This window comes from Microcaecilia unicolor, chromosome 14 (genome assembly GCF_901765095.1).
Source record: "Microcaecilia unicolor chromosome 14, aMicUni1.1, whole genome shotgun sequence".
NCBI lineage: Eukaryota > Metazoa > Chordata > Amphibia > Gymnophiona > Siphonopidae > Microcaecilia > Microcaecilia unicolor.
Window position 1 is genome coordinate 43,738,858 of NC_044044.1, and position 25,698 is coordinate 43,764,555.

At 48.2% G+C, this 25,698-nt stretch overlaps 1 protein-coding gene across 3 annotated transcripts in view; it reads right to left on the minus strand.

Annotated features, from left to right (window-relative positions):
* The window catches only part of ARHGEF2 (Rho/Rac guanine nucleotide exchange factor 2), a 234,150-nt gene that overhangs the window by 20,878 nt on the left and 187,574 nt on the right, over positions 1 to 25,698 (minus strand). For 2 of the 3 annotated variants that reach the window (XM_030187065.1, XM_030187066.1), the window contains 14 exons: positions 22,030 to 22,162; positions 20,808 to 20,917; positions 20,187 to 20,333; positions 19,790 to 20,040; positions 18,084 to 18,209; positions 17,860 to 17,977; positions 16,944 to 17,192; positions 15,491 to 15,567; positions 7,707 to 7,876; positions 3,281 to 3,348; positions 2,415 to 2,603; positions 1,975 to 2,091; positions 1,483 to 1,550; positions 1,043 to 1,084 (listed from right to left, as the gene is read on the minus strand). In XM_030187065.1, coding sequence (XP_030042925.1) covers positions 1,043 to 1,084; positions 1,483 to 1,550; positions 1,975 to 2,091; positions 2,415 to 2,603; positions 3,281 to 3,348; positions 7,707 to 7,876; positions 15,491 to 15,567; positions 16,944 to 17,192; positions 17,860 to 17,977; positions 18,084 to 18,209; positions 19,790 to 20,040; positions 20,187 to 20,333; positions 20,808 to 20,917; positions 22,030 to 22,162 — 1,865 coding nt within the window. The remainder of the gene's footprint in view (positions 1 to 1,042; positions 1,085 to 1,482; positions 1,551 to 1,974; positions 2,092 to 2,414; positions 2,604 to 3,280; positions 3,349 to 7,706; positions 7,877 to 15,490; positions 15,568 to 16,943; positions 17,193 to 17,859; positions 17,978 to 18,083; positions 18,210 to 19,789; positions 20,041 to 20,186; positions 20,334 to 20,807; positions 20,918 to 22,029; positions 22,163 to 25,698) is intronic. The other variant, XM_030187067.1, reaches the window with a different exon arrangement.

Sequence of the window (25,698 nt, forward strand, 5' to 3'; positions counted from 1 at the left end):
TGATTGTTCTCACAAACCCGCCCGCCTCCCCTTTGGAGTTGTGTCTTCCCTTGAAGTGTATTGTCTTGCTACATACTGGACTGGCCGGCTCGAGCCGGTTTCGGGCGGGAAGACGGCCGCGCATGCGCGGTGCGCGCGGGCGCGCGAGGGCTAGCAAAGGACTTTGCTAGTGAAGTTTCCGATTGGAGGGGCTGCCGTGGACGTCACCCATCAGTGAGAACAATCAGCCTGCTGTCCTCGGAGAATACCTTCTACAGGTATGTAGCATTCGCTTCATCAGATCTCTGTTGGCGGTGTGAGAGGGAAAAGGGCACATTTATTCATATATGGTGGGATTGCCCAGTAATAAGAGTCTATTGGGAAGTGGGGTAACAGCCTTTCTAACCAAAGCGGTGGGGCAACTATTCCCGTGTGATCCCACCTGGTGCTTATTAGGTGTGGGGAATAAGGGAGGGAAGAAGTGGCAATGCCGTATTAAGAGAATGGGTCTGGCAGCGGCAAAATCTACGATAGCCTTGAAATGGAAGCAGACAAAGGGCCCGGTGGGGCAGGATTGGATAGAGAAACTCAAAGTGGTGGTCACAATGGAGAAATTAACAGATAGACGCAGAGGGCGATATCGCCCTACAGCAGAGGAATGGATACATTTGGATGGAGTAATGGGGAAAGTATAGGACTACGGACTGAAGAAAACTGGGGAGTGGGGGGGGGGGGGGGGGGAGGGAGGTTGGGGGGAGGTAGGGAGGGGGGTAAAGGGAGGGGGTAGATACTAAAGAGAAAATGTAAGGATGTAATAAGGTGTTTAAGTTAAACTGTTGAATAGAATTGGAGTCTGCGAACTCACACTGATGTTATTTTGGCTGTTTAATAAAAAATCTAAATTGGAAAAAAAAAAGATTATAGAGTCCCAGATATTCCATTTGCCCTGAGGGGGGGGGGGGGGGGCTCAGGGGCCAGGAAAAACAATGCCCACTCCAGCATTAAAGCAACTACCCTGCCCTTGTTTCATGGTACACCACACAGTTCCATGTCAGATCCTCACCTCCTGGGGCGTCCTCTGCTGCAGCTGGTTACCGTTCCGATCCTGCAGAGAGAAGCCAGTATCAAGTTAACTCTGTCCTCTGCCTAATTTTATGACAGATTCAGAGGAGCAAATGGTGGCGTCTTCTCTCTGTATGTGGAAACTGAGCAGAACCCAGGGCACTGGTTCCATACTAAAAGACAGCCAAATCTGGTCCAGGTCTAATAGAGCCTCCTAGTGGCCATATGGAGACCAGCACTAAAGTAGATGCAGTCTCAGGCCCAGATAGTTATTTCCAGATTTGGACCAAGCACAAGATGTGCTTGATAGATGTGTGTGTTGGTGGGGGGGGGGGGGGGGGGGGGGAGGGGGGAGAGAGGAAATCATATGATAAGAAACTGATCAATCAGGCTGCCAAATTCAACTAACTCTTGCATTAACCTTAGAAATGACAGTTTTACCTTCTGACTCGATTCTGAATCTGTCCTGCAGAACTCCACAGACCCATTGATACTTCCCATCTCACCATCTGCAGAGCAAAGGGAAAGCCTTAACCAACAAAACATTCTTTTGCTTTATTTTTAACACTGAAGAACAATTCTATAGAACATTCCTCCTCTAAATTTTCCTACAGAGTCATTACATTAATTTAAATTGTTTCCTAGACCCCCCTGGGGGCAGCAATGTTTGCACCAGTACTAACAATAGAGCAAGTGACATCACTTGTGACATCACAGCCAATCAGACTGACTCTTGCTAAGATGGCTGCTTCAGAGGTTCAGGGATGGGGAAATTATAGGGGAGCAGCTTAAAGACTGTGCAACGGAATGATTAACACCCACCCTCAGATCAAAATCATTTGTTTTACTGTGGAATTTGGAGACACCACATGCTATAAGGTGGCTAATGCCAATGCACAAGAGGATTAATGCCAATAAAAAGGCCCCACATACTTGCAGCACTGTTGGGGTGTGTAGTGGTGCCACTGTTCAAATCAACGGAGTAATTCTGGTCCCCAGCAGACAACAGCTCGAATCCAGCTCCTAGGATGGTCTCCTTGAGCCCTTCAACTAGAAGAAAAAGAAAAATCAGAGAGCCTTTGCCAAAAATGGGATCTTGTGTAGCGTCTCAAGCTAAGAAGGAATTTCCAGAAATAATCAAATTAAACTGACCAACTTGAATTTTCAAGACTGCCATTTGATTTTTGATATCTGATCCAAGATATTTGACCTGCAGGGTCTAAAGCTTAGTGCATACTTCACAAGCTACTAGCTTTGACTTCTAGGGTAAGCCCAAACTCAATCTGACAGGATTAGGTTAAAGGTCTCCTCCTGGTTTGAAATGACCTGGAGGTTGACAGGTCTGGAGACCGCATGAGTCTCTGTGGTCTCACCTTCTTTAATGGCTTCATTTACCATCCTCTCGCCACGGGGACTCTCTGACGATTCGGCTCGGAAGAGGTTCCGGGAGTTCACAATGCTGGTTGCCTCCTCACCGGCCTGAAACTGGGTCACTTCAGCAAAAAGGCTGACTTTTTCTTCCAGAAGCTCCACAATTTCCCTGTCCTTCTGCTGGATCTCATCTGGCAAAGGTGGAAGAATCAGAGCTGATTTCTGGGAAGCGGGGGGCGATTACCAAAGCAGTCCTCTATTTAATCTTCTTATATCAGGAAATGGGAAATTATTCCATGAACCTGTTCTACCATGAAACCCACAAACATCTTCAGTAGTCAGGAAACATCTCTGCTTTTGAGATGAAAGAGCTCCATGAAATATGATATAGATCTATGAAATGTATAGACAAGCCTGATGGTTCAGTGGCAGTGCTACGCAGAGCCGAGGAAGCTGGGTTCACATCCTGTCTCAGGTATCTGACTACCCGGGTCAGCCAGGGCTGCGTTTCCAGCCTTTGGAGGAGAGGGTGTCCCACTCATCATATAATGGCAACACCTAGTGGTCATATTTGGGACCCATGAATACAGGTTCTGGAATGACTGGCCTAAAATAAGGAAACAGTGGAAAAATCCCTAGGTAGGTGTGAAGTTCATCATTGCCAGCCCTGGTTCCATTGGAGCCTAAAGTGACAAGAGACCTTCTGGGTTCTCCCCTCCCAAAAACTTTAATACAATCTTACCAGTGCATCTTACAAAAAAAAAAAAGACCCTGTACCCTTCATTGGAGAAGCCAAGTTTGGGGGAGACGTTGATTGGGAATATGATTTAGAACCCATTCTGCTTGAAATATTCGGCATTCTTCTTACCTTTCAGTTTTCTCAGGTAGGCCTCGTCTTCTGTCTCGACCAGCGGAAAATCCTCCCTTTTGGGGCACCTAAGACAGAATCCATTAGGTATCAGTCACACTGGATCAGGTACACATTGCCCAACCCTACCCCCAAATTGTAGTACCAGTCCTGTGGGAAACTGGAACCTCTGCAAGTTGGGATGCCTTCCATTACACCAGGGATCCACCAATGCAGGATTTCAGGATCTCAAGAATGAATATGTATGAAATTTATTTTCATACAATGGAGGCATTGCATACATATTCATCTTTGGAAATTCTTTAAAATAAAAAAAACAAGGAACTTCTTTACTCTGCCCTGAAAAGGTAAAGAACCCCCCTCCTCCAATCTAGTCTAGACCTTCATAATCAGCACAGCAGGTACAAGGGTGGCAAGTACTCTAGGCAAACCTTCAGCCTTACACTCCCCCTCAATTAAGTTTCAGGCCCATAGCCTCTGCCCCCACCCCCCAGATCATAATAATTAAACTGAACAATCATGATCATCACACAAATGTCCAATAAAAATGTAGATTAAAGTAAGTGCTGATGATTCTTTGAATTTGTGGCTGTCAGTACCTACTGTTTTATTTGCCCCTTCTGCTCTTTGAAACCTCCAAGGAACTGCTGCCCTAGGCAACCACCTAGTATTGCCTAATGGCTGACCTGCCCTGCTAATTAGTTAATATATCTAACCAGGGGTTTTTTTGAGGGGGTACTTGGGGGTACTGAGTACCGGCACCTTTTTCCATTGTCTGCTAAAATTGACCCATGGACCCCAAGTTTTAATGAAAGAGCTCATGCTCTACACACCAATTCTGTCTTGTCATAGATTCTATGACTGGTTGCAGGGGGCCTGGCTATTGTGGGATGAGTCCCTCAGTGATCACCCCACCCCTGAAGGGTAACCTAGCATTTGAGTACTGGCACCTTTTTTGCTAGAAAAAACGCACTGTATCTAACTGAATTTAGGTTTCAACAGTTTTTATTAATGAAGCTCAAAAATGGTGTTTACAGAATATAAATGTCTTTACAATCAAGCAACACACACCAAGTACAGAAATTGTACGATATTGCTCGTCTCCATTAATCTTTTAACTTTATCCCCCCCCCCCCTTGTACTGTTAACTAACATGTAATCAACAAGATCTATTAACCACAATTTCCCAACAACCCTTCCCCCCCATCTTTCCATTCAACCAATTGACACCATATGTTCAAATGCTTGCCCCCCAAAGATATAACCACCTTCAGGTATCAGCTGTACATTCACAAAGCCTTGACTTAAGATCAAACCATAATGTGTTAATTTACTCCTCTCCGTAAGAGAGCCAGGGGGCCTGTGGTCTGATGGCCCTCCTACCCCTCTCCGGAAGACGTCCATATCCTGCTGGGGAAGGGCTAATATAACTCCAAATAGGTTCCCCCCCTTTATTACCCCCCCTCCTAAGCCCCCCCTCCCCCCCCCCCCCCCCCCCCCCCCCCCCCCCCCCCCCACCGTGGTCTGCTCTACTGTCTTTCCAATTCCTAAATGGTGGTAGAAAGAGGACTATAATCCCAATTAATTTCCATTAGTTGCCGAGGGAAGTTTGGACAATGCACCAAGTTTATTAATAATATGACTCCTCGCCCTATGGGACAAAGTGTTAATATATCCTTCCCAGGTAAGGAAAAAATTGCTTTGTGTCCGAGGGTTAAGCAGAGAGTCCTGGAGCTCCATCGTAAGTAAATCATGTAGGCGATTCCTCCATTGCCAAAAGGAGGGGTTCAGTTCTTGTGTCCAGTTAACAAGTATGCACTTCATACCCACCAAAAAAGCCTTATGGGCCATTATATTCTGGTATCTCGTACCCCCCTCCACTGGAGCATGGCAACCCAAAAGAATACTCGTAGGCTGCTGATTGACCGTTTTCCCTCCTATTCTTTCTAAATATCTAACTATCCTGGTCCAGAAGGCTGTTATAGCTGAGCACTTCCAAAAGGCATGGTAGAAATTATTGTCCGGTGCCCCACAGCGTCTACATTGGGCAGATTCTATGTATCCCATCTGATTCAGTCGAGACTGAGAGGTATATGCCCTGTATATCACTCTGACCTGGCATTCTCGGAGGTTTGCGTTTTGCGTCCATTTCAGAACTCCCCTCCAACCCTTTAACAAATCTCCCGGGGTGATCCCTCTTTGTGTGTCTGCTGACCATTTTGCTGCCACTCGTGTGAGGTCTCCCTGTGGTCTTGCCAGTAGCAGCCTTTTATGTAATATGGATATCGAAATAGGATCCTCTGATATCATCTCAAATAATTCCCCCATCTTAGTGGTCAGATCAACACCAAGTGCATCTCGGGGAACACCAAGTGCATCTCGGGGAAGTGAAGCTATATAATGTCTAAGCTGTTCGTATGCAAAACATACCCCCCAATCCGCTTCGTCTAGGTTTAATTCGGCCATTGTTTTAAGATTACCACTAGGCTCCAACCAATAATGTAGAAGTACTTTATCTCCTTCCCCCCAGGATCTCACTATAGGATTTTCAGCCCCTGGGCGGAACGCCTCATTCCCTAGAAGGGGTAGTAATCTACTACATCTAGGATCAAAGGTCCACAGCCTAGCCAAGTCCTTCCATATGGCCTTTAAGGGCCACACTAATACACTAGTCCTCAACCTTGTGGGTAGGTCCTTCAATGTCCCATGTAAGACATACATCAGGTTTAAGGGGCTACACCTTGCTATTTCTATCCCCAATGGGGTATAATCCTCCCTCTGCAGATACCAGTCCCCTAGGTGGCGCAGTAAACATGCTACATTATAGCGTTTAATGTCCGGCATTCCCATCCCCCCGTTCCTCCAAGGCCTCACCAGTTGTGAAAATCGTATCTGGGGTCGTTTCCCAGCCCACAAAAATTTTGAAAGCAGTTTTTGTAAAGATCTCACTTCCTGGTGCTTGAGATATAATGGGATTGTCTGTAAAAAGTAAAGCCATTTAGGGAAAAGCACCATATTAAACAAGGAGATGCGGCCTATTAACGATATCGGTAGCCCTGCCCATCTTCCCAGTGTCCTCTTGGTGTCTTCTAGCAAGTATTCTACATTAGCACTATATAGCAGCTTGGGGTCCTTGGTGAGTTGGATCCCTAGGTATTTAAACGCCTCCCCCACTCTCTTAAGTGGACAACCTAAACTTTCCCACTGCTCCTCCCTCATGTGAAGTGTCATAACCTCAGATTTGTCTAGATTGAGCCGAAAACCAGAGTAATCCCCAAATTCAGCAAAAATGTCCAATAGTGACGGTAAGGACACCTGGGGGTCCTGTATTATAGTCAAAAGGTCATCTGCGAAGGCCGAGATCTTAAAGGAAGTTTGCTGTATCTGTACCCCTCTCACCTCCCTCATATTCTGGATTTCTCTTATAAGAGGGTCAAGCACCAACACAAAAAGAAGGGGCGAGAGGGGACATCCCTGTCGGGTACCCCTGGCAATCCCGAACGTCGCAGATGCCTGCCCGTTTACCCATACCTCCGCAACAGGCCCCTGGTACAGCGTTTCTATGGCATGTAGGAAAAACCCTTCCATCCCAAATGCCTTCAGGGAGGCAAACATGAAGTCCCAGTTAACCCGATCAAATGCCTTTTCGGCATCAAAACTAATTATTAAGGCCGGGGTTGATGATTCATGTAGGCTTTCCAACGCTCCCAGAATCTGTCTCATATTTCGAGCTACTGATCTTTCTCGTACAAAGCCCACCTGAGACTCCTCCACTATCTCCGGCAGGATCCGTGCCAGTCTGTTTGCCAGAATCTTTGCCAGTAATTTTGTTTCAAAAGGAAGCAAAGAAATAGGTCTATATGAACTGGCTAAGAGTGGGTCACGGCCTGGTTTTAACAGGACTATGATTTGTGCCTTCCTTAAAGACTCTGGTAGACCCCCCAGCTCTATACATTTATTGAAAACCTCTGTCAAGCAGGGTACAATATCCGAGCTAAGGAGTTTATAAAACTCAGAGGAGAGCCCATCCACTCCAGGAGACTTATGCAATGGGCTGGCACGTATACCCCAACTCACCTCTTCCTCTGTTATTAATCTATTAAGGCTACTTTGTTGTATCTCTGTGATCTGGGGCAGTGATTGTCCTGCTAAGTAACACTCGGCTTGAAGCCCCTGATCTTCAGGAGGGGAATATAAAGCTTCATAAAACTGCCGGAATACTTCATTCACTCCCTCCAGAGTATGCTGAGTACTCCCCTGTGCATCTCTGATTTGTGACACATATCTGGAACCACCCACTTGCTGTAACAGTCGTGTCATCAATTTCCCTGTATCTAACTGAATTTAAAGCTAATCCTGGAACAGCTCAAAGTGCTACCCAATGGGAGTCTTAATGTCTACTATACCCAAGGGAAAAGCTGCTTACACTCGGACGCTCTGCTGAATGACCTTCATCCAGGTGTTCCTGTCCTCCCTGGAGGCAGTGTGAACCTCATACATCTCTGGGGGTGCAGCGCTGATCAGGAACATGCCCTTCTCTTGGTTGGCGATGTCTCGGACAATGAGATTTTGCAGGGAGATCACCACTGGCTTGTCCTGCAGGCGAATGGAAGGGAGATGTGGAGGGCAGGGAACAGGGAGTTGAGACAAGATCACCAACTAAGATGTGTGTAGATGTGCTTGGGAGGCAAGTCCATAAATTGGCGCCTACGGTTACGCGCCACTCACATGCATTACTGCCGAGAAAATTGGCAGTGATGTGTGTAAGTACGCTAAGCACCATTCTGTAAAGGCGCCCATAACTGGTTTGGTGCTTTAAGTGCTAGGAGGAATGCCAACGGGTGGAGGCACCTGTCGACATGCAAACCTTACAGAATCCTGTAAGTTACATGCACCTTTGCCGAATTAAGCAACCAACAGCTACACCATGTCTACGGCAGGCATAACTGATGATGCATTATCTTTCTGGTGCACCAATGGTAGCTTGCACTACTATTATAATCTTAGTGCCAAGGTCCCATCATAGAATTGGCATTCAGTGTGCGCCAATGGGATGCCAAGATTAGGTCACAACTTTACAGAATTACCTCCATACCCCCAAATTCTATAAATGGTGCTCAAAATTGCAAGTGCAAATTTGGGTGTGCGCACAATTTAATAATGAGCCAATTAACACCAATAATTGGGCACTAACAATCAAATTTTGGCATTGACAACTATTTGAATCTACACATGCATCTTGCTAGGTGCTATTCTATAAAGATGAGCACGTAAATTGTTTAGTGTGTGACTGAAAAGGGGCGTGGCCATGGGAGGGGAATGGGTAGGTCAGGGGTGTTCACTAGAGATGTGCGCAGTGTTATAGAATTTGGGGGATCCGCACCTAATTTAGGTGCGAGGATTCACACCAGGTTTCAGTTAGTGCAAATACTTGGGTACGGATCCCAGTGCTAAGTGTTATTCTATAAACGACACCTAATGGATTTCCATATACAGAATAACACTCAGTGCGTATTTTACTAAATCTAGTCTTTCTCCGAGGACAAGCAGGCTGCTTGTTCTCACTGATGGGTGACGTCCACGGCAGCCCCTCAAATCGGAAACTTCTCTAGCAAAGTCCTTTGCTAGTCCTCGCGCGCCCGCGCGCACCGCGCATGCGCGGCCGTCTTCCCGCCCGAAACCGGCTCGAGCCGGCCAGTCTTCTTTTGTCCGCACTCGGTACGGTCGTGTTTTCGCCGTGTCGAGCCCCGGAAAGTCGACCTCGCGCGTCCAAATTTATTTTGATGTGTTTTTCTTCGGAAAAGTCTTTTCAAGTGTCGGGAAGTGCTCCGGAAACCCCCCCCCGGGTTTCGTGTTAATCCTCCCCGTACTCCCAGCTTTTTGCCCCGATAAGTTTTCTTTCGTCGTCGGGGTAGGCCTCTTTTCGGCCTCGGTCGAGATTTTCTCCCTTACAAATTTTTTGGTGCTCTTTTTCCGTCATTTCGGACTTTGATTTCGCCGGCGCGATTTTTCCGCCCATGACATCGAAGCCTTCCAGCGGCTTCAAGAAGTGCACCCAGTGCGCCCGGGTTATCTCGCTCACTGATCGACACTCGTCGTGTCTTCAGTGTCTGGGGGCCGAGCACCGCCCTCAGAACTGCAGTCTGTGTTCCCTGCTTCAAAGGCGGACTCAGGTAGCGAGACTAGCCCAGTGGAACGTGTTGTTCTCGGGCTCTTCGTCGGCATCGGCACCGGGATCTTCGAGTGCATCGACGTCGTCAGCGTCCAGACCATCTTCCTCGGCCGCCCCTGCATCGAGTGCATCGAGGCATCGGGCCTCTGCATCGGCGCCGAGACATCGGATAGCTGCATCGACGTCGGTGGTACGGGACCTCGTCTGCTGATGTCGTCGGACGGTGGTGCATCGTCAGGAGTGCAGGTGAGGGCTGTCCATTCCCCTGCTGGTGGCGGTGAGCCTTCGGGTGGGTCTCCTCCTACCCTGAGGGCTCCTGCGGTACAGCCCCCCCGAGACCGACCTCCTTCGGCCTCGGCCCCGAGGAAGCGACGGCTGGATTCTACGTCCTCCTCGTCGGTGCCGGGGAGCTCCGGTGACATGCTTCGGAAGAAATCGAAGAAGCATCGACACCGGTCGCCTCCCCGAGTCGGCACCGAGAGCTCTGGGTCGCCGAGGGAGTCGGCACCCAGCAGGCATCGGCACCGAGAGGACCGCTCACCCTCTGTTCAAGAGGTGTCGATGCGCTCCACTCTGGACAGCCCGGAACAGCCTCCTCGCCCGGAACAGGTTCTGACGTCGACGCCTGCATCGACCTCTTTGCCTTTCTCTGCAGCCACTCTGAACGAGAGCCTCCGGGCCGTTCTCCCAGAGATTCTGGGAGAGCTGTTGCGCCCTTCCCCTCCGGTACCGGCGGTGCTTGCGCCTCCGGTACCGTCGAGCGTGGCGCCGGCTGGCCCATCACCCGGGGTGAGGTCCCCGACGTCGGTACCGCGTGCGGTGCCGACTGCGGCCACCTCCCAGGAGGGCTCCCTGACTACGTCGGCGGAGGGAGCTTCGCCGATGCGGGCCAGGGAGTCTACCTCTCGACGCCCCCATCGTGGACGTGGCTCCACTGAGTCGAGCCGGGCGAGGTTGCAGACACAGGTTCGTGAACTTGTGTCTGACACCGAGGGTGAGGCCTCGTGGGAGGAAGAAGAAGACCCAGATATTTCTCTGACGAGGAGTCTGAGGGTCTTCCTTCTGATCCCACTCCCTCTCCTGAAAGACAGCTTTCTCCTCCTGAGAGTCTGTCTTTCGCTTCCTTTGTCCGGGAGATGTCTACGGCCATCCCCTTCCCGGTGGTTGTGGAGGACGAGCCCAGGGCTGAAATGTTTGAGCTCCTGGACTATCCTTCTCCACCTAAGGAAGCGTCCACTGTTCCCTTGCACCATGTCCTAAAAAAGACATTGCTTGCGAACTGGACAAAACCTCTAACTAATCCCCACATCCCCAAGAAGATCGAGTCCCAGTACCGGATCCATGGGGACCCAGATCTGATGCGCACCCAGTTGCCTCATGATTCTGGAGTTGTGGATCTGGCCCTAAAGAAGGCTAAGAGTTCTAGGGAACATGCTTCGGCGCCCCCGGGCAAGGACTCTAGAACCTTAGACTCCTTTGGGAGGAAGGCCTACCATTCCTCTATGCTCGTGGCCAAAATCCAGTCTTACCAGCTCTACACGAGCATACACATGCGGAACAATGTGCGGCAGTTGGCGGGCTTGGTTGATGCTCTCCCCCCCGAGCAGGCCAAGCCTTTTCAGGAGGTGGTCAGGCAGCTGAAGGCGTGCAGGAAATTCCTGGCCAGAGGGGTGTATGACACCTTTGATCTTGCGTCCAGGGCCGCTGCTCAAGGTGTGGTGATGCGCAGGCTCTCATGGCTGCGTGCCGCCGACCTGGAGAATAGACTCCAGCAGCGGATTGCGGACTCGCCTTGCCGTGCGGATAACATTTTTGGAGAGAAAGTCGAACAGGTGGTAGAGTCTCTCCACCAGCGGGACACCGCATTCGACAAGTTCTCCCGCCGGCAGCCTTCAGCATCTACCTCTACAGGTAGAAGATTTTTCGGGGGAAGGAAGACTGTTCCCTACTCTTCTGGTAAGCGTAGGTACAATCCTCCTTCTCGACAGCCTGCGGTCCAGGCTAAGCCCCAGCGCGCTCGCTCTCGTCAGCAGCGTGCGCCTCAGCCAGGCCCCTCGGCTCCCCAGCAAAAGCAAGGGGCGAGCTTTTGACTGGCTCCAGCAGAGCATAGCCGACATCCAAGTGTCAGTGCCGGGCGACCTACCAGTCGGGGGGAGGTTGAAAGCTTTTCACCAAAGGTGGCCTCTAATAACCTCCGATCAGTGGGTTCTCCAAATAGTCCGGCAAGGATACACCCTCAATTTGGCCTCAAAACCTCCAAATTGTCCACCGGGAGCTCAGTCGTACAGCTTCCAGCACAAGCAGGTACTTGCAGAGGAACTCTCCGCCCTTCTCAGCGCCAATGCGGTCGAGCCCGTGCCATCCGGGCAAGAAGGGCTGGGATTCTATTCCAGGTACTTCCTTGTGGAAAAGAAAACAGGGGGGATGCGTCCCATCCTAGACCTAAGGGCCCTGAACAAATATCTGGTCAAGGAAAAGTTCAGGATGCTTTCCCTGGGCACCCTTCTCCCCATGATTCAGCAAAACGATTGGCTATGCTCTCTGGACTTGAAGGATGCCTACACACACATCCCGATACTGCCAGCTCACAGACAGTATCTGCGATTTCAGTTGGGCACACGCCACTTCCAGTACTGTGTGCTACCCTTTGGGCTCGCCTCTGCGCCCAGGGTGTTCACAAAGTGCCTAGCTGTGGTAGCAGCGGCACTTCGCAGGCTGGGGGTGCACGTGTTCCCATATCTTGACGATTGGCTGGTGAAGAACACATCCGAGGCAGGAGCCCTGCAGTCCATGCAGATGACTATTCGCCTCCTGGAGCTACTGGGGTTTGTGATAAATTATCCAAAGTCCCATCTTCTCCCAGTGCAGAAACTCGAATTCATAGGAGCTCTGCTGGATTCTCGGACGGCTCGCGCCTATCTCCCAGAGACGAGGGCCAACAACTTGTTGTCCCTCGTCTCGCGGGTGCGAGCGTCCCAGCAGATCACAGCTCGGCAGATGTTGAGATTGCTGGGCCACATGGCCTCCACAGTTCATGTGACTCCCATGGCCCGTCTTCACATGAGATCTGCTCAATGGACCCTAGCCTCCCAGTGGTATCAGGCTGCTGGGGGTCTCGAAGACGTGATCCACCTGTCCACGAGTTTCTCGAATCCCTGTATTGGTGGACAATCTGGTCCAATTTGACTCTGGGACGTCCTTTCCAAATTCCTCAGCCACAAAAAGTGCTGACAACGGATGCGTCTCTCCTGGGATGGGGAGCTCATGTCGATGGGCTTCACACCCAAGGAAGCTGGTCCCTCCAGGAACGCGGTCTACAGATCAATCTCCTGGAGTTGCGAGCGATCTGGAACGCTCTGAAGGCTTTCAGAGATCGGCTGTCCCATCAAATTATCCAAATTCAGACAGACAACCAGGTTGCCATGTACTATGTCAACAAGCAGGGGGGCACCGGATCTCGCCCCCTGTGTCAGGAAGCCGTCAGCATGTGGCTCTGGGCTCGCCGTCTCGGCATGGTGCTCCAAGCCACATATCTGGCAGGCGTAAACAACAGTCTGGCCGACAGACTGAGCCGGATTATGCAACCTCACGAGTGGTCGCTCAACTCCAGAGTGGTGCGCCAGATCTTCCAAGCGTGGGGCACCCCCTTGGTGGATCTCTTCGCATCTCGAGTGAACCACAAAGTCCCTCAGTTCTGTTCCAGGCTTCAGGCCCCCGGCAGACTGGCATCGGATGCCTTCCTCCTGGATTGGGGGGAGGGCCTGCTGTATGCTTATCCTCCCATTCCTCTGGTGGGGAAGACTTTGTTGAAACTCAAGCAAGACCGAGGCACCATGATTCTGATTGCTCCTTTTTGGCCGCGTCAGATCTGGTTCCCTCTTCTTCTGGAGTTATCCTCAGAAGAACCGTGGAGATTGGAGTGTTTTCCGACCCTCATCACGCAGGACGAAGGGGCTCTTCTGCATCCCAGCCTCCGGTCCCTGGCTCTCACGGCCTGGATGTTGAGAGCGTAGACTTTGCCTCTTTGGGTCTGTCAGAGGGTGTCTCCCGCGTCTTGCTTGCTTCCAGGAAAGATTCCACTAAGAGGAGTTACTTCTTTCTGTGGAGGAGGTTTGCCGTCTGGTGTGACAGCAAGGCCCTAGCTCCTCGCTCTTGTCCTACACAGACCCTGCTTGAATACCTTCTGCACTTGTCTGAGTCTGGTCTCAAGACCAACTCTGTAAGAGTTCACCTTAGCGCAATCAGTGCATACCATTACCATGTGGAAGGTAAGCCGATCTCAGGACAGCCTTTAGTTGTTCGCTTCATGAGAGGTTTGCTTTTGTCAAAGCCCCCTGTCAAGCCTCCTACAGTGTCATGGGATCTCAATGTCGTTCTCACCCAGCTGATGAAACCTCCTTTTGAGCCACTGAATTCCTGCCATCTGAGGTACTTGACCTGGAAGGTCATTTTCTTGGTGGCAGTTACTTCAGCTCGTAGAGTCAGTGAGCTTCAGGCCCTGGTAGCCCAGGCCCCTTACACCAAATTTCATCATAACAGAGTAGTCCTCCGCACTCACCCTAAGTTCTTGCCAAAGGTCGTGTCGGAGTTCCATCTGAACCAGTCAATTGTCTTGCCAACATTCTTTCCCCGTCCTCATTCCTGCCCTGCTGAACGTCAGCTGCACACATTGGACTGCAAGAGAGCATTGGCCTTCTATCTGGAGCGGACACAGCCCCACAGACAGTCCGCCCAATTGTTTGTTTCTTTTGATCCCAATAGGAGGGGAGTGGCTGTAGGGAAACGCACCATTTCCAATTGGCTAGCAGATTGCATTTCCTTCACTTACGCCCAGGCGGGGCTGGCTCTTGAGGGTCATGTCACGGCTCATAATGTTAGAGCCATGGCTGCGTCGGTAGCCCACTTGAAGTCAGCCTCCATTGAAGAAATTTGCAAAGCTGCGACGTGGTCATCTGTCCACACATTCACATCTCATTACTGCCTGCAGCAGGATACCCGACGCGACAGTCGGTTCGGGCAGTCAGTTCTTCAGAACCTGTTTGGGCTTTAGGATCCAACTCCACCCCCCGAGGGCCCTGTTTGTTCTGTTCCAGGCTACACTCTCAGTTAGTTGGTAAATTTTTTAGGTCAATCTCAGTTATGTCCTCGCCATTGCGAGGCCCAATTGACCATGGTTGTTGTTTTGAGTGAGCCTGGGGGCTAGGGATACCCCATCAGTGAGAACAAGCAGCCTGCTTGTCCTCGGAGAAAGCGAATGCTACATACCTGTAGAAGGTATTCTCCGAGGACAGCAGGCTGATTGTTCTCACAAACCCGCCCGCCTCCCCTTTGGAGTTGTGTCTTCCCTTGAAGTGTATTGTCTTGCTACATACTGGACTGGCCGGCTCGAGCCGGTTTCGGGCGGGAAGACGGCCGCGCATGCGCGGTGCGCGCGGGCGCGCGAGGACTAGCAAAGGACTTTGCTAGAGAAGTTTCCGATTTGAGGGGCTGCCGTGGACGTCACCCATCAATGAGAACAATCAGCCTGCTGTCCTCGGAGAATACCTTCTACAGGTATGTAGCATTCGCTATAACATGTATCCATTCTTTTGTGGTGTCAGTTCCATAAAAGATCACCTTACTCTTTGAAATCCACAGCAGAGAAGCAGGTCGAAGGCACGTATTAAACACAAGACAACTTTCATTTTTCCAGTATTCGTTTAACACAGGTTGGAAGAACTTGTTTATTTAAAATTTGAGCTGCTATAGTATAAAAAATGGTTTTATAAGGTAAACATTTTGACATGCTCCACAAGTTTGGCTCTGGAAAAGTGTGAAGCCCCACTTTGGAAGACGATTACATGGCATTCTGTTAAGACACCACTCGGGGGTGTCCATGTGCGAGTTGTTACACTGGTCTGCTGATGAAACCCAGCTAGAATCAGAGAGTAGGGAACGAGACAAATCTGTCAGTCAAAAGAGAGACAGAAATATGAAAAACAGACCGCCAGCATCACAAGAAGGGAAGCAATTGGAAAGGACCTGACTGGGAGACTCACCAGGGCAGGGAAAGTATATTTTTGGTCCTTTTCCTGTAGGAATATTAGGACATCCGTCATCAGCAGTACAAGGACATCTGCATAAGAGGAAATGATAAAGGACCATGAAAGCAAATCCAGAATTAAAGAGGAAACACAGCTCACAACCCTGGGAGATGAACAGGGGGCTCCCTCCCTATGGGACCTGAGGAAGTGCTTAGACTTAGGATAAATGCACACATACGGGAGAGAGTTTGCAAGGGTCCTCCTGTCACCTAGAAAGTCCCTGGAGCTCAAGGGTAAAATTATTAGCAGTCTTGAGCATGTGCAATAGCTTCTTACATATACACTTATAGGCACACCTACATATAACCTATAGGCACCCATACATATCCACATATAGGTGCATATATCTACCTATAGGTACACCTACATATATACCTGTAGACACACCTACATATACTTGCATGTCCATCTATAGGCACAACTACATATCCACCTCCACAGGTGCCATATACATGCAAATGAATGCTATTCACATACCTGGTCAATATTCAGTCCACAGCAGTTGGTGTTTTTCAAAACGCTGATGACCATGAGCAGATCTGGGACCAGATATTCAGCTCCAGGCCACATCTGACTACCAGCACTGAATGTCTCTGTCTTCAGCAGGCTCCGGAAGCTACCCAGATACCACCAATATTCAGCGCCAGTACTCAGAAAATTATCTGGACCCATTGGGACAGCTATTTATGTGGTCCATCCTCTATATTCCTACATGCTACCTCCGATCTTTGAATGATCATAGATGTGGGCCCAGCACAAGCAAGCTGGGAAATAACTAGGACCAGTGCCTTTTTTTTTTTTGTGCCCTTTTCCTTTGGAAAACATTACCACTATACTTGCGTTCTCAAAATCCTTGAGAGGGGACTAAAAACATATCTTTTTGAAAATGCATTTACACTAGATTAAACCTTTTTCTTCTCCGCTCAACTGTTGGGAGACTGGTACACATGGGAAGGGGGATAACTGGCCCTCTCTCTATCCTTTTATTTATGACATTCTTTTCTCATTGATTTGATTGAGTTGTAAACCGCCTTGAATTGAGCCTCAAATAAGGCAGTATAGCAAAATTTAATAAACTATAACAGCTACAGCTATTCAGGCACAGGCACTGAATATCAGTGGTAACTTCTGGCTCCAATTTGCTCCATCCCTAGACCACCTTGGCACTACCCAGATAGGGCCACAGTGGTCTGTGCTGATATTCAGTGACGCTCTCAATACCAGCACCTGTCCCAGTTAGCTTTAAACCCGCTGAATACTGACCTGACCTGTTTCTCGTATCTGTGTATTACCCATGCTGTTGCACTGAACCATATCACAATAAATGTTTGGGGGGGGGGGGGGGTTCTAGGATCTTCCCAAACCATTTGCCAGGCGGTCCGAGCTTCTGCTGGGGCTTCACCCTCACCTTTAAAGCGTCCCGTGGCCGCTTTCCACAGCAGGGTCCCATCATGGATCAGCCGGCGCCGCAGCAGCTCTTCCTTGCGGAAGTGGCGGTTGCCATGGATCAGGGTAGCAGCCCGGTTGTCCACACGATTGTAGATATCCTGCAGACGGAGATTCTTCTCACACTCATGGACCTCCTGGTCGATGGCCGATATTAGGTCCTTCACCAGCACCAGGGCTGTCGCTAGGTCCTGCTGATCCACCTCATTCCCTGGGTAGGTTCGAAATGAGAGAGTAGGCCACAGTGAGAAGCAGTGATACCGGATGTAGTGGAGTTTTGTCTACTAGTATGGAACAAGCTTTACTGCACATTTTTATATGTTGATGAGGCTCAGATTTTAGTCCTCATCTTTTTTTTAACGCGTTATGTTTGTTAAGTTGTACACTACCAAGGATGGTAGATTGCGTGGTTTATAAATTGTGACCGTGTCTGGGAAAACGTGACTAAAGTCACCAGAAACAAAAAATGAGGTTTTAATGAATTCTATTACAGCAGCGTGTAATATAACAGCCTAAACCCCTTCTTTTATGTGAAAAAATTAAAATGTTACAGAAGTTCAAGTACAAGACTGCTTTTGGACCCATGACATGAAAATCGGCCATGCTCAACACTATGGATCTGCTACTTTAGTCACCTTTTCCCAGACACAGTTGCAGTTTTTAAATAAATAAATTAGATGCTTTAACAGCCTCTGCAATGCCCATATACTGTGCTTCTAACAGATGAATATATCTATATAATAGATTAGACAACTAATTACTAAAGAAATTGGATTTCCTTGTATGTTTTATGCCTAAAGCCCAGGATGTGGGTAGACAGGGCAAGAGACTTCACCGCCTGCAGAGATCCCAAACCCCAGCATGCTTCAGTCTCTCACCTTTGGAGTTTTGCAGGATCCGATCAATCAGCACTGGGTACTTGGTGATTCTCTGAGTTACCAATAGGATGCACTCCTGAACACCGTGCCGACGCAGAACGGAGGAACGGGTCATTCGCTGGCGGGTTTGAAAAGAGAGAGAGGTACAAGGACTTAGCATCACATACAGCCACCTTCCAGTCAGAATTCATTGCACTAGAACATCCCACGCCCCCTCCTCTCACCCGTACAAACTGCTGGAACTTCTTGTCCCGCGTGAACAGCTCCTTGTACAACTTCATGGCCTTGTTGTGCCGGCTGCAGAATTCTGAATAAGTTTTTTTCATCTGATCTGCACTGGGACCTGAAAACTGAAAATATCCCACAGCTAAAAGATACAGAGCCAGCCCACTGAGTCAGCAAAGATCCCTGCAATTATGCAGGAGCAGACTGAGTTCTCACATTTCTAAGGAAAATAGCCATTGAAAATAGTTCAAAGCTCTGAATATCTAGTCATTCATGACATTATAAATCTAAGAAAAGCTAATGGTGCTGCTGTGGTGATTATGATCAAGCACTTGACAACTGAACAGCAGATCTTCAACAGGGCTCCAGGAAGAGTGGACTCAGAAAAGGTGATTTTGAAAATTATGCAGATATGACATCAGAAGAGGTGCCCACATGCTCCCTGGAATGCCTCTTCCTAAACTTTTGGACAGCCATCGAGATATCCTGCCAGATATTACACAGGGACAAGCTCTGAATTTTGAACATAATGAATTTTGTGGTTAACTGTAATGCATAAATCACTTTGAATATCTACCCTAAAATAAAGCTTATGATGACACAAGGATGGGGGATTGGAAAGGGGTAAAGACTTTTCAGAGTCTGTTCCTCTTTAGTCCTTGCCATTTGAGGAGTTAGGGTCATATGTGGCTTTAGGAGCTGACCTCTAACCCCAGGCAAGTACAGCACCAGTAGCAGGGTCATCAGTCCAGCTGGAGGTGAGGAGAAAGTCCCCTTTGCATGCCAGGCCTCTAAAATCACAGAGGAAAGGAGTTGGCATTAGAGAAATAGCAATCCTCTGCCACAGGTCCTACATGCTGTATGTTCTAGAGGACTTCTTTCTACGGAGCAGCACAAGAATTAACAAAGCACTGTGCACTGCCATGCCGAGGGACCTGTGTTCAATCCCAGGTCAGGTCTTCAACCCCCCAAGGCACGCAGAGCTGGAGATGGTATACAGGAAGTATTCTCAGCTAATTTTCATTATGTGTCATTTCCTGGAATGTTTAGGAGTTTTTCTGGGGGGGGGGGGGGGAAGTGGGGGTCATTCTGTCACGACGGAAGCAATATCATTAAGAATGCATGCTCTTTCCAAAAGGGGGTGCACTATTGACGACAAAAAAACCCCACAAAAATTTCATGTTTTTTCTGCTCAGTTACATTTGCCAATTACTTGGGATATGTCATTGGCATTTCCTAAAGAAATGCACATCCTTATTCACAGCCCCTAGGGTGTGGGGGATCATAATTCTAGCACAATGGCGACACCTGGTGGCCAGATTAGGTTCCAAGAGTAGTCTTGGTGCATAGCCCTTGACCCACAACTGTCATTGGAGTGACTAAAATTGGTTGGAGGGGATTATAAAAAATACGGGGAAAAAATTCCTGCGTAGTTATAAACAAGGGGTCATGGCACTAGCACCATAGCCTCAATTCCAAACAAGCTGAAGAAAAAGATATACAAAAAGATGATGGCTATGCATGACCATTCCATATCACAAAGGTCTCAACTTCAAGTGTGATCTGGCAGCTCATGGCCTACAACATCTTTGGCTAATTATTACATCAGGCCTGCAGAAAATTCTGTTCCCTTCAGGACCCAGCACAGTTAACAAACTTCTGCACACAACCTCTTGCTCTTCCTCCACATCTGTTCTGAACTTACTTGGCCAATGAGGATATCACCCAGTCTGTTGATGACAAAGTTCTTGCTGCTGTCCACCACCAGCGAATCTCGGCGACGCTCCAGCAGCTGGGTGAGAAAGCGCACATGAATCTCACTCAGTTCATCCACACAGGGGAACATGTTCTGTACTAATGCCGGGTCCATCTGCAGGTCATCCAGCATCCCCTTCCGAAAGATGGACGTCATGATCTTCAGCGTGCGTACATGGTGTACCTCTGTCTGGATCAGCTCTGTTGGGGCAAGGATGATGAATTTATTTTTTTTTTGTAATCAATTCATCACTTTTCCCTTCCCCCACATGAGTTGATGTTTCCATAAAAGTCCTGAAGGAATCTACTTGATGAAGCAGTTCTCCACCATTAGTGTCTGTACTCACCATAAATGACATCCTGGCGCTTCATCACCTCTTTCTTGTGCTGCTGTAGGTAATTATTATCCACAGCTAAACTCCACGAGTCAGCTTCAAAGTCCTTCTCATCTGCTTCAAAGTCACTCATGAGCTGATTGTAGATCACTTCTGCACCTAAAAGGCAGAAAAAGTGTCTGTGATCACCCAGGAGCAGCAGAAGCGCTGGTCTCTTGGGATTCTGCACTGGGCGAAGAGAGCCAATGTGTGTTTCCTGGGCCAGTGCTACTCCTATAATACCCAAATAAAAATCCATATCAGAAAAAGTGTGTGTGAGCCACAGTTAGCCTGCCCTCCCACCCCTACCCCTCTCCTCCCTCAGCTAGTACAAGCCAGGAGGGCAGCACCTCTCACCCTGAACAGAGAGAAAAATCAGCATTCACCAGCTATTTTGATCTACCAGAAAATGGGTACAAAGCGGTGCTAGAAACCTGATGATTGTGCTGGAGACTGGTGTGAAGCTAGAGGCAGAAGTCTCAGAGCTTGTGAGGTGTCAGCATTACTTCCACCTGCTCCCATCCCCTCCCAGCTGCCACGCAGTTGATCCTGGATAACACATGCCACTGCAACTGGTGACACACGAGGCATTACCTTCATCAACCAGAGACTCCACAGATAGGGTCCTATTCCGGATGTTCAAGGAATCCGTGGACTGGGACAGGATCCGTCGAATCCCCAATGGCGAGTCGTCATTCAAATTCCTACCAGAAATAAAGAAAACACGATCAAAGAGGACGGCAAAGTACCTCTAATTCAAAAAATATCCACTAATATTCAGTGGAACTTAACCAGTTAGTGCAGCTGAGAATTAGCACTGAACACTAAACTGAAAGCCGGCTATTTTGTGGGCAGTCTGGGGGGTGGAGTCGCAGTGGCGTATTTAGGGTAGGTGCGTCGTGGCATATGCACCCTCTGTCAGACCTGCCTCCCCAAGCTGCGGCACTGATAGGCTGGACTTCCTCCCTGAACCGTCCTGCCCCTGAGGAAGTCCAGGAGCAGGCCGCAGGCAGCCTATGAGTGTCAGCCTATGCCGAGAGGATTTTAAGGTGAAGGTGGGGTGGCAGTGGGGGGAGTCAGCACTTAACCACCTCAGTTAAGCAGCCAAACTGGACCACACAAAAGTCAGTCCTATCTTTAGGTGGTGTCACTAAGGCAATTAAGTGTTGAATATCGCACTTAACCGCATAAGAGAGAACCAGACATATAAATTGGATATTTAATGATAGTGCCCAAACATGGCCCGGCACTGAATATTTGGGGATAAAACCAGTGGTGGCTAAAAATATGCTCACCACTGCTGCCGCCTATCTACCCGAATATGGCACTGACTGTCCTGTTAATAGCGTCACCAACTGGATCTATCACTTACATATAGCCCAGCTGCGCTCCTCCCCCACCCCATCTCCACTCCATACAGGAACAACACAGTATCCTTCTTCTGGATTCCAGTTAAATGTGGAACAGTGTGCCGTTCATTTAATCTGAGAATAAACTGGAAGCTCCCAGAAATTTCTTCATATCATGTGTGCAGAACCAGTACTGAACCAGCCTGAGTACATGACCTGGCTCCAGACAGTAGCCTCTGCCAACTGCCTTAGGTTCACATAGCAAATACACTAAGAAAGCAGTAAACATAATGACCTGCTCAGAAGTAAGAAAAAAAAACATTTTTTTAAAATCTGATCTTCTGTAAATTCATTTTATTAGCTGGAAATAAAATGAGACCATTAAATGCTGGTTTTATGTATCTCTAGGTATTCTCTGCCCACTCTCCTTTCGAAAGGCAGAGGGCCAGAGAAAATGAGACACTTACCCGGCAATGTTAGTGGTGGAGACACTTTTAGACAATGATAAGGAAGGACGACCTCTGCGAGAGCCCAACAAGGACTGCCGGAAACTGTCGGATGGGTAGATTGCCGAGTTAGGGCGTTCTCGGATCATTGTAGCTGGACCGGAAGAAGAAATCAATGGTAATAAAATCAGCACAATGCAGTTTTCTCAAGAACAGTGATGAGCGATGCTGAATATTAGAGCCACAGCACTCATCTGGAGCGAGTCCCACGGCTTCAAGGTTCCTAACTCTGAGAGCTTACCTAAGTTTGAGAACAGGGACATTAAATGGCTTGTTACCACAACACCCAGGTCATCAGAAACAGGTTAATCAAGTCCTGGTTTTGCCCTGCTGCATGCAGGAAGAAGTTCCTTCTTCTTGAGGGGAATCAGCTCCATACATACAATGCATGCAGAACCTGGACTGCATTAACTCACTCAAGTTGATCAGGATGAGATGACTGCCATAGAGGGCTGTATGAGTTTCTGACTGCAGTGGGATCAGAGCCTAGGTCCCCAGGCTTTTCTGATCTCTGCACAGTGTCCTCATGTGATAACCTATTCCTCTAATCACGGGAACACTATCTAGACATCAGATTATCAAGGTTTAAGTTTCCCCTTAGATGTGGCTTGTTGCTGGTATGCCCTACCCAGTAAAATAAACTGACATAGAAGCACAAGATTATCACTAGGATGCCAACAATGCATTCTTTACTATTTAAGGGCACAACAAGAAGCTGAGAAAATGTTTTAAATTTCCTTACACACTGTTCCCTAAAACTGGATGTGTTTAAAGGAGCTGTATTCAGGCATGGATGCCTTCACTTCTGCAGGAGGCCAATAGGTGGCTGCAGAGCTCCACTGTCAGTGGCTGAGAGCCATGTGCTGTAATGCACAAGACAAGTAACACATTAGGGCAGGGTGGACAACCTCGTTCCTCAAGGGCCACAACCCAGGCGGGTTTTCAGGATTTCCACAATGAATATGCATGAGATCTATTTACGTGCACTGCCTCCATTGTATGCAAATAGATCTCATGTATATTCATTGGGGAGAATGCTGAAAACCTGACTGGGTTGCCCACCCCTGCATTAAGGTCTGCATGGGTGGGAGGAGACCAAGTCACACTGAGGGGGAGGGCTAGAATATGTTATCCAGCCTCATTCCTGAAACCGTAGAATAACTGGATGCATGTACACAACCTGCAAGTCACACACATGACCAAAACTGAACTTCTCATTTTTCCCCCTAAATCCACCTCCCCTCTTCCTCCCTTCTCTATCTCTGTTAATGGCTCTCACATCCTTCCTGTCTCCTTGGCTCATAACCTTGGTGTCATCTTTGATTCCTCTCTCTCCTTCTCTGCACATATTCAACAGATCGCCAAAACCTGTTGTTTCTTTATCTACAACATTAGCAAAATTCGCCAAAACCTGTTGTTTCTTTATCTACAACATTAGCAAAATTCACCCCTTCCTCTCTGAATACGCTACCATAAGTACATAAGTAATGCCACACTGGGAAAAGACCAAGGGTCCATCGAGCCCAGCATCCTGTCCACGACCGTGGCCAATCCAGGCCAAGGGCACCTGGCGAGCTTCCCAAACGTACAAACATTCTATACATGTTATTCCTGGAATTGTGGATTTTTCCCAAGTCCATTTAGTAGTGGTTTATGGACTTGTCCTTTAGGAAACCGTCCAACCCCTTTTTAAACTCTGCTAAGCTAACTGCCTTCACCACATTCTCCGGCTACGAATTCCAGAGTTTAATTATGCGTTGGGTGAAGAAAACATTTTCTCCTATTTGTTTCAAATTTACTACACTGTAGTTTCATCGCATGCCCCCTAGTCCTAGTATTTTTGGAAAGCGTGAACAGATGCTTCACATCCAACTGTTCCACTCCACTCATTATTTTATATACCTCTATCATGTCTCCCCTCAGCTGTCTCTTCTCCAAGCTGAAAAGCCCTAGCCTCCTTAGTCTTTCTTCATAGGGAAGTCGTCCCATCCCCGCTATCATTTTAGTCGCCCTTCGCTGCACCTTTTCCAATTCTACTATATCTTTCTTGAGATGCGGCGACCAGAATTGAACACAATACTCAAGGTGCGGTCGCACCATGGAGCGATACAACTGCATTATAACATCCTCACACCTGTTTTCCATACCTTTCCTAATAAAACCCAACATTCTATTCGCTTTCCTAGCCGTAGCAGCACACTGAGCAGAAGGTTTCAGTGTATTATCGACGACAACACCCAGATCCCTTTCTTGGTCCATAACTCCTAACGTGGAACCTTGCATGACGTAGTTATAATTTGGGTTCTTTTTTCCCACATGCATCACCTTGCACTTGCTCACATTAAACGTCATCTGCCATTTAGCCGCCCAGTCTCCCAATCTCGTAAGGTCCTTCTGTAATTTTTCACAATCCTGTCGCAAGTTAACGACTTTGAATAACTTTGTGTCATCAGCAAATTTAATTACCTCGCTATTTACTCCCATCTCTAAATCATTTATAAATATATTAAAAAGCAGCAGTCCTAGCACAGACCCCTGAGGAACCCAACTAACTACCCTTCTCCATTGTGAATACTGCCCATTTAACCCCACTCTCTGTTTCCTATCCTTCAACCAGTTTTTAATCCACAATAGGACATTTCCTCCTATCCCATGACCCTCCAGTTTCCTCTGTAGCCTTTCATGAGGTACCTTGTCCACACCCTTGTCATCTCTCGCTTGGACTATTGCAATTTACTTCTCACTGGTCTTCCACTCAGTCATCTCTCTCCTCTCCAATCTGTCCAAAATTCTGCGGCACGACTTATTTTCCGCCAGAATCATTATACCCACACTAGCCCACTCCTAAAGTCACTTCACTGGCTCCCTGTCCGCTTCCGCATACAGTTTAAACTTCTCTTACTGACCTTTAAATGCATCCTCTCTGCAGCCCCCTTTACCTCTCCACTCTCATCTCTCCCTACATTCCTCCCCGTGAACTCCGCTCACTGGACAAATCTCTCTTGTCGTCCCCCTTCTCCTCCACTGCTAACTCCAGGCTTCATTCCTTTTCTCTCGTGGCACCTTATGCCTGGAATAGACTTCCTTTACCTATACGACTAGCTCCATCTCTACCTGTTTTCAAATCTATGCTAAAAACTCACCTTTTCACTGCTGCTTTTAGCTCCTAGCCACTACTCAGTTGCCCCCCCCCTTGTCCCTTCCTTCCTTCTCACCAGTATTTCCCTTGCCCGTAACTGTCTTGTCTGTCTGTATTATTTAGATTGTAAGCTCTTTTGAGCAGGGACTGTCTCTTTGTATCAGGTGTTCAGCGCTGCGTGCTGTAGGGGTATTTCCCTGTGATCTAGCCTAAGTTGGTCTTGGCCTATATAAGCCTATGAGCTATTGCAGAGTGTCTATTTTTCTACTTGTAATAAATAATATATAATTATCATCTGTGACGTGGCTTTGGTTCTTTGGCGAAGAACAAAACACTGGCAGGGTGCCAGCACAAGGTTTCTTTATAATATTTCCCCTAGACTGAGCAGAAACCTTGTAATAAGTTTTATCAGGGAATAATTATTGCCCTAATTACTTATTTTCATCCTACAGTGCATCTGGTAGCGCTATACAAATGCTAATAATAATAAT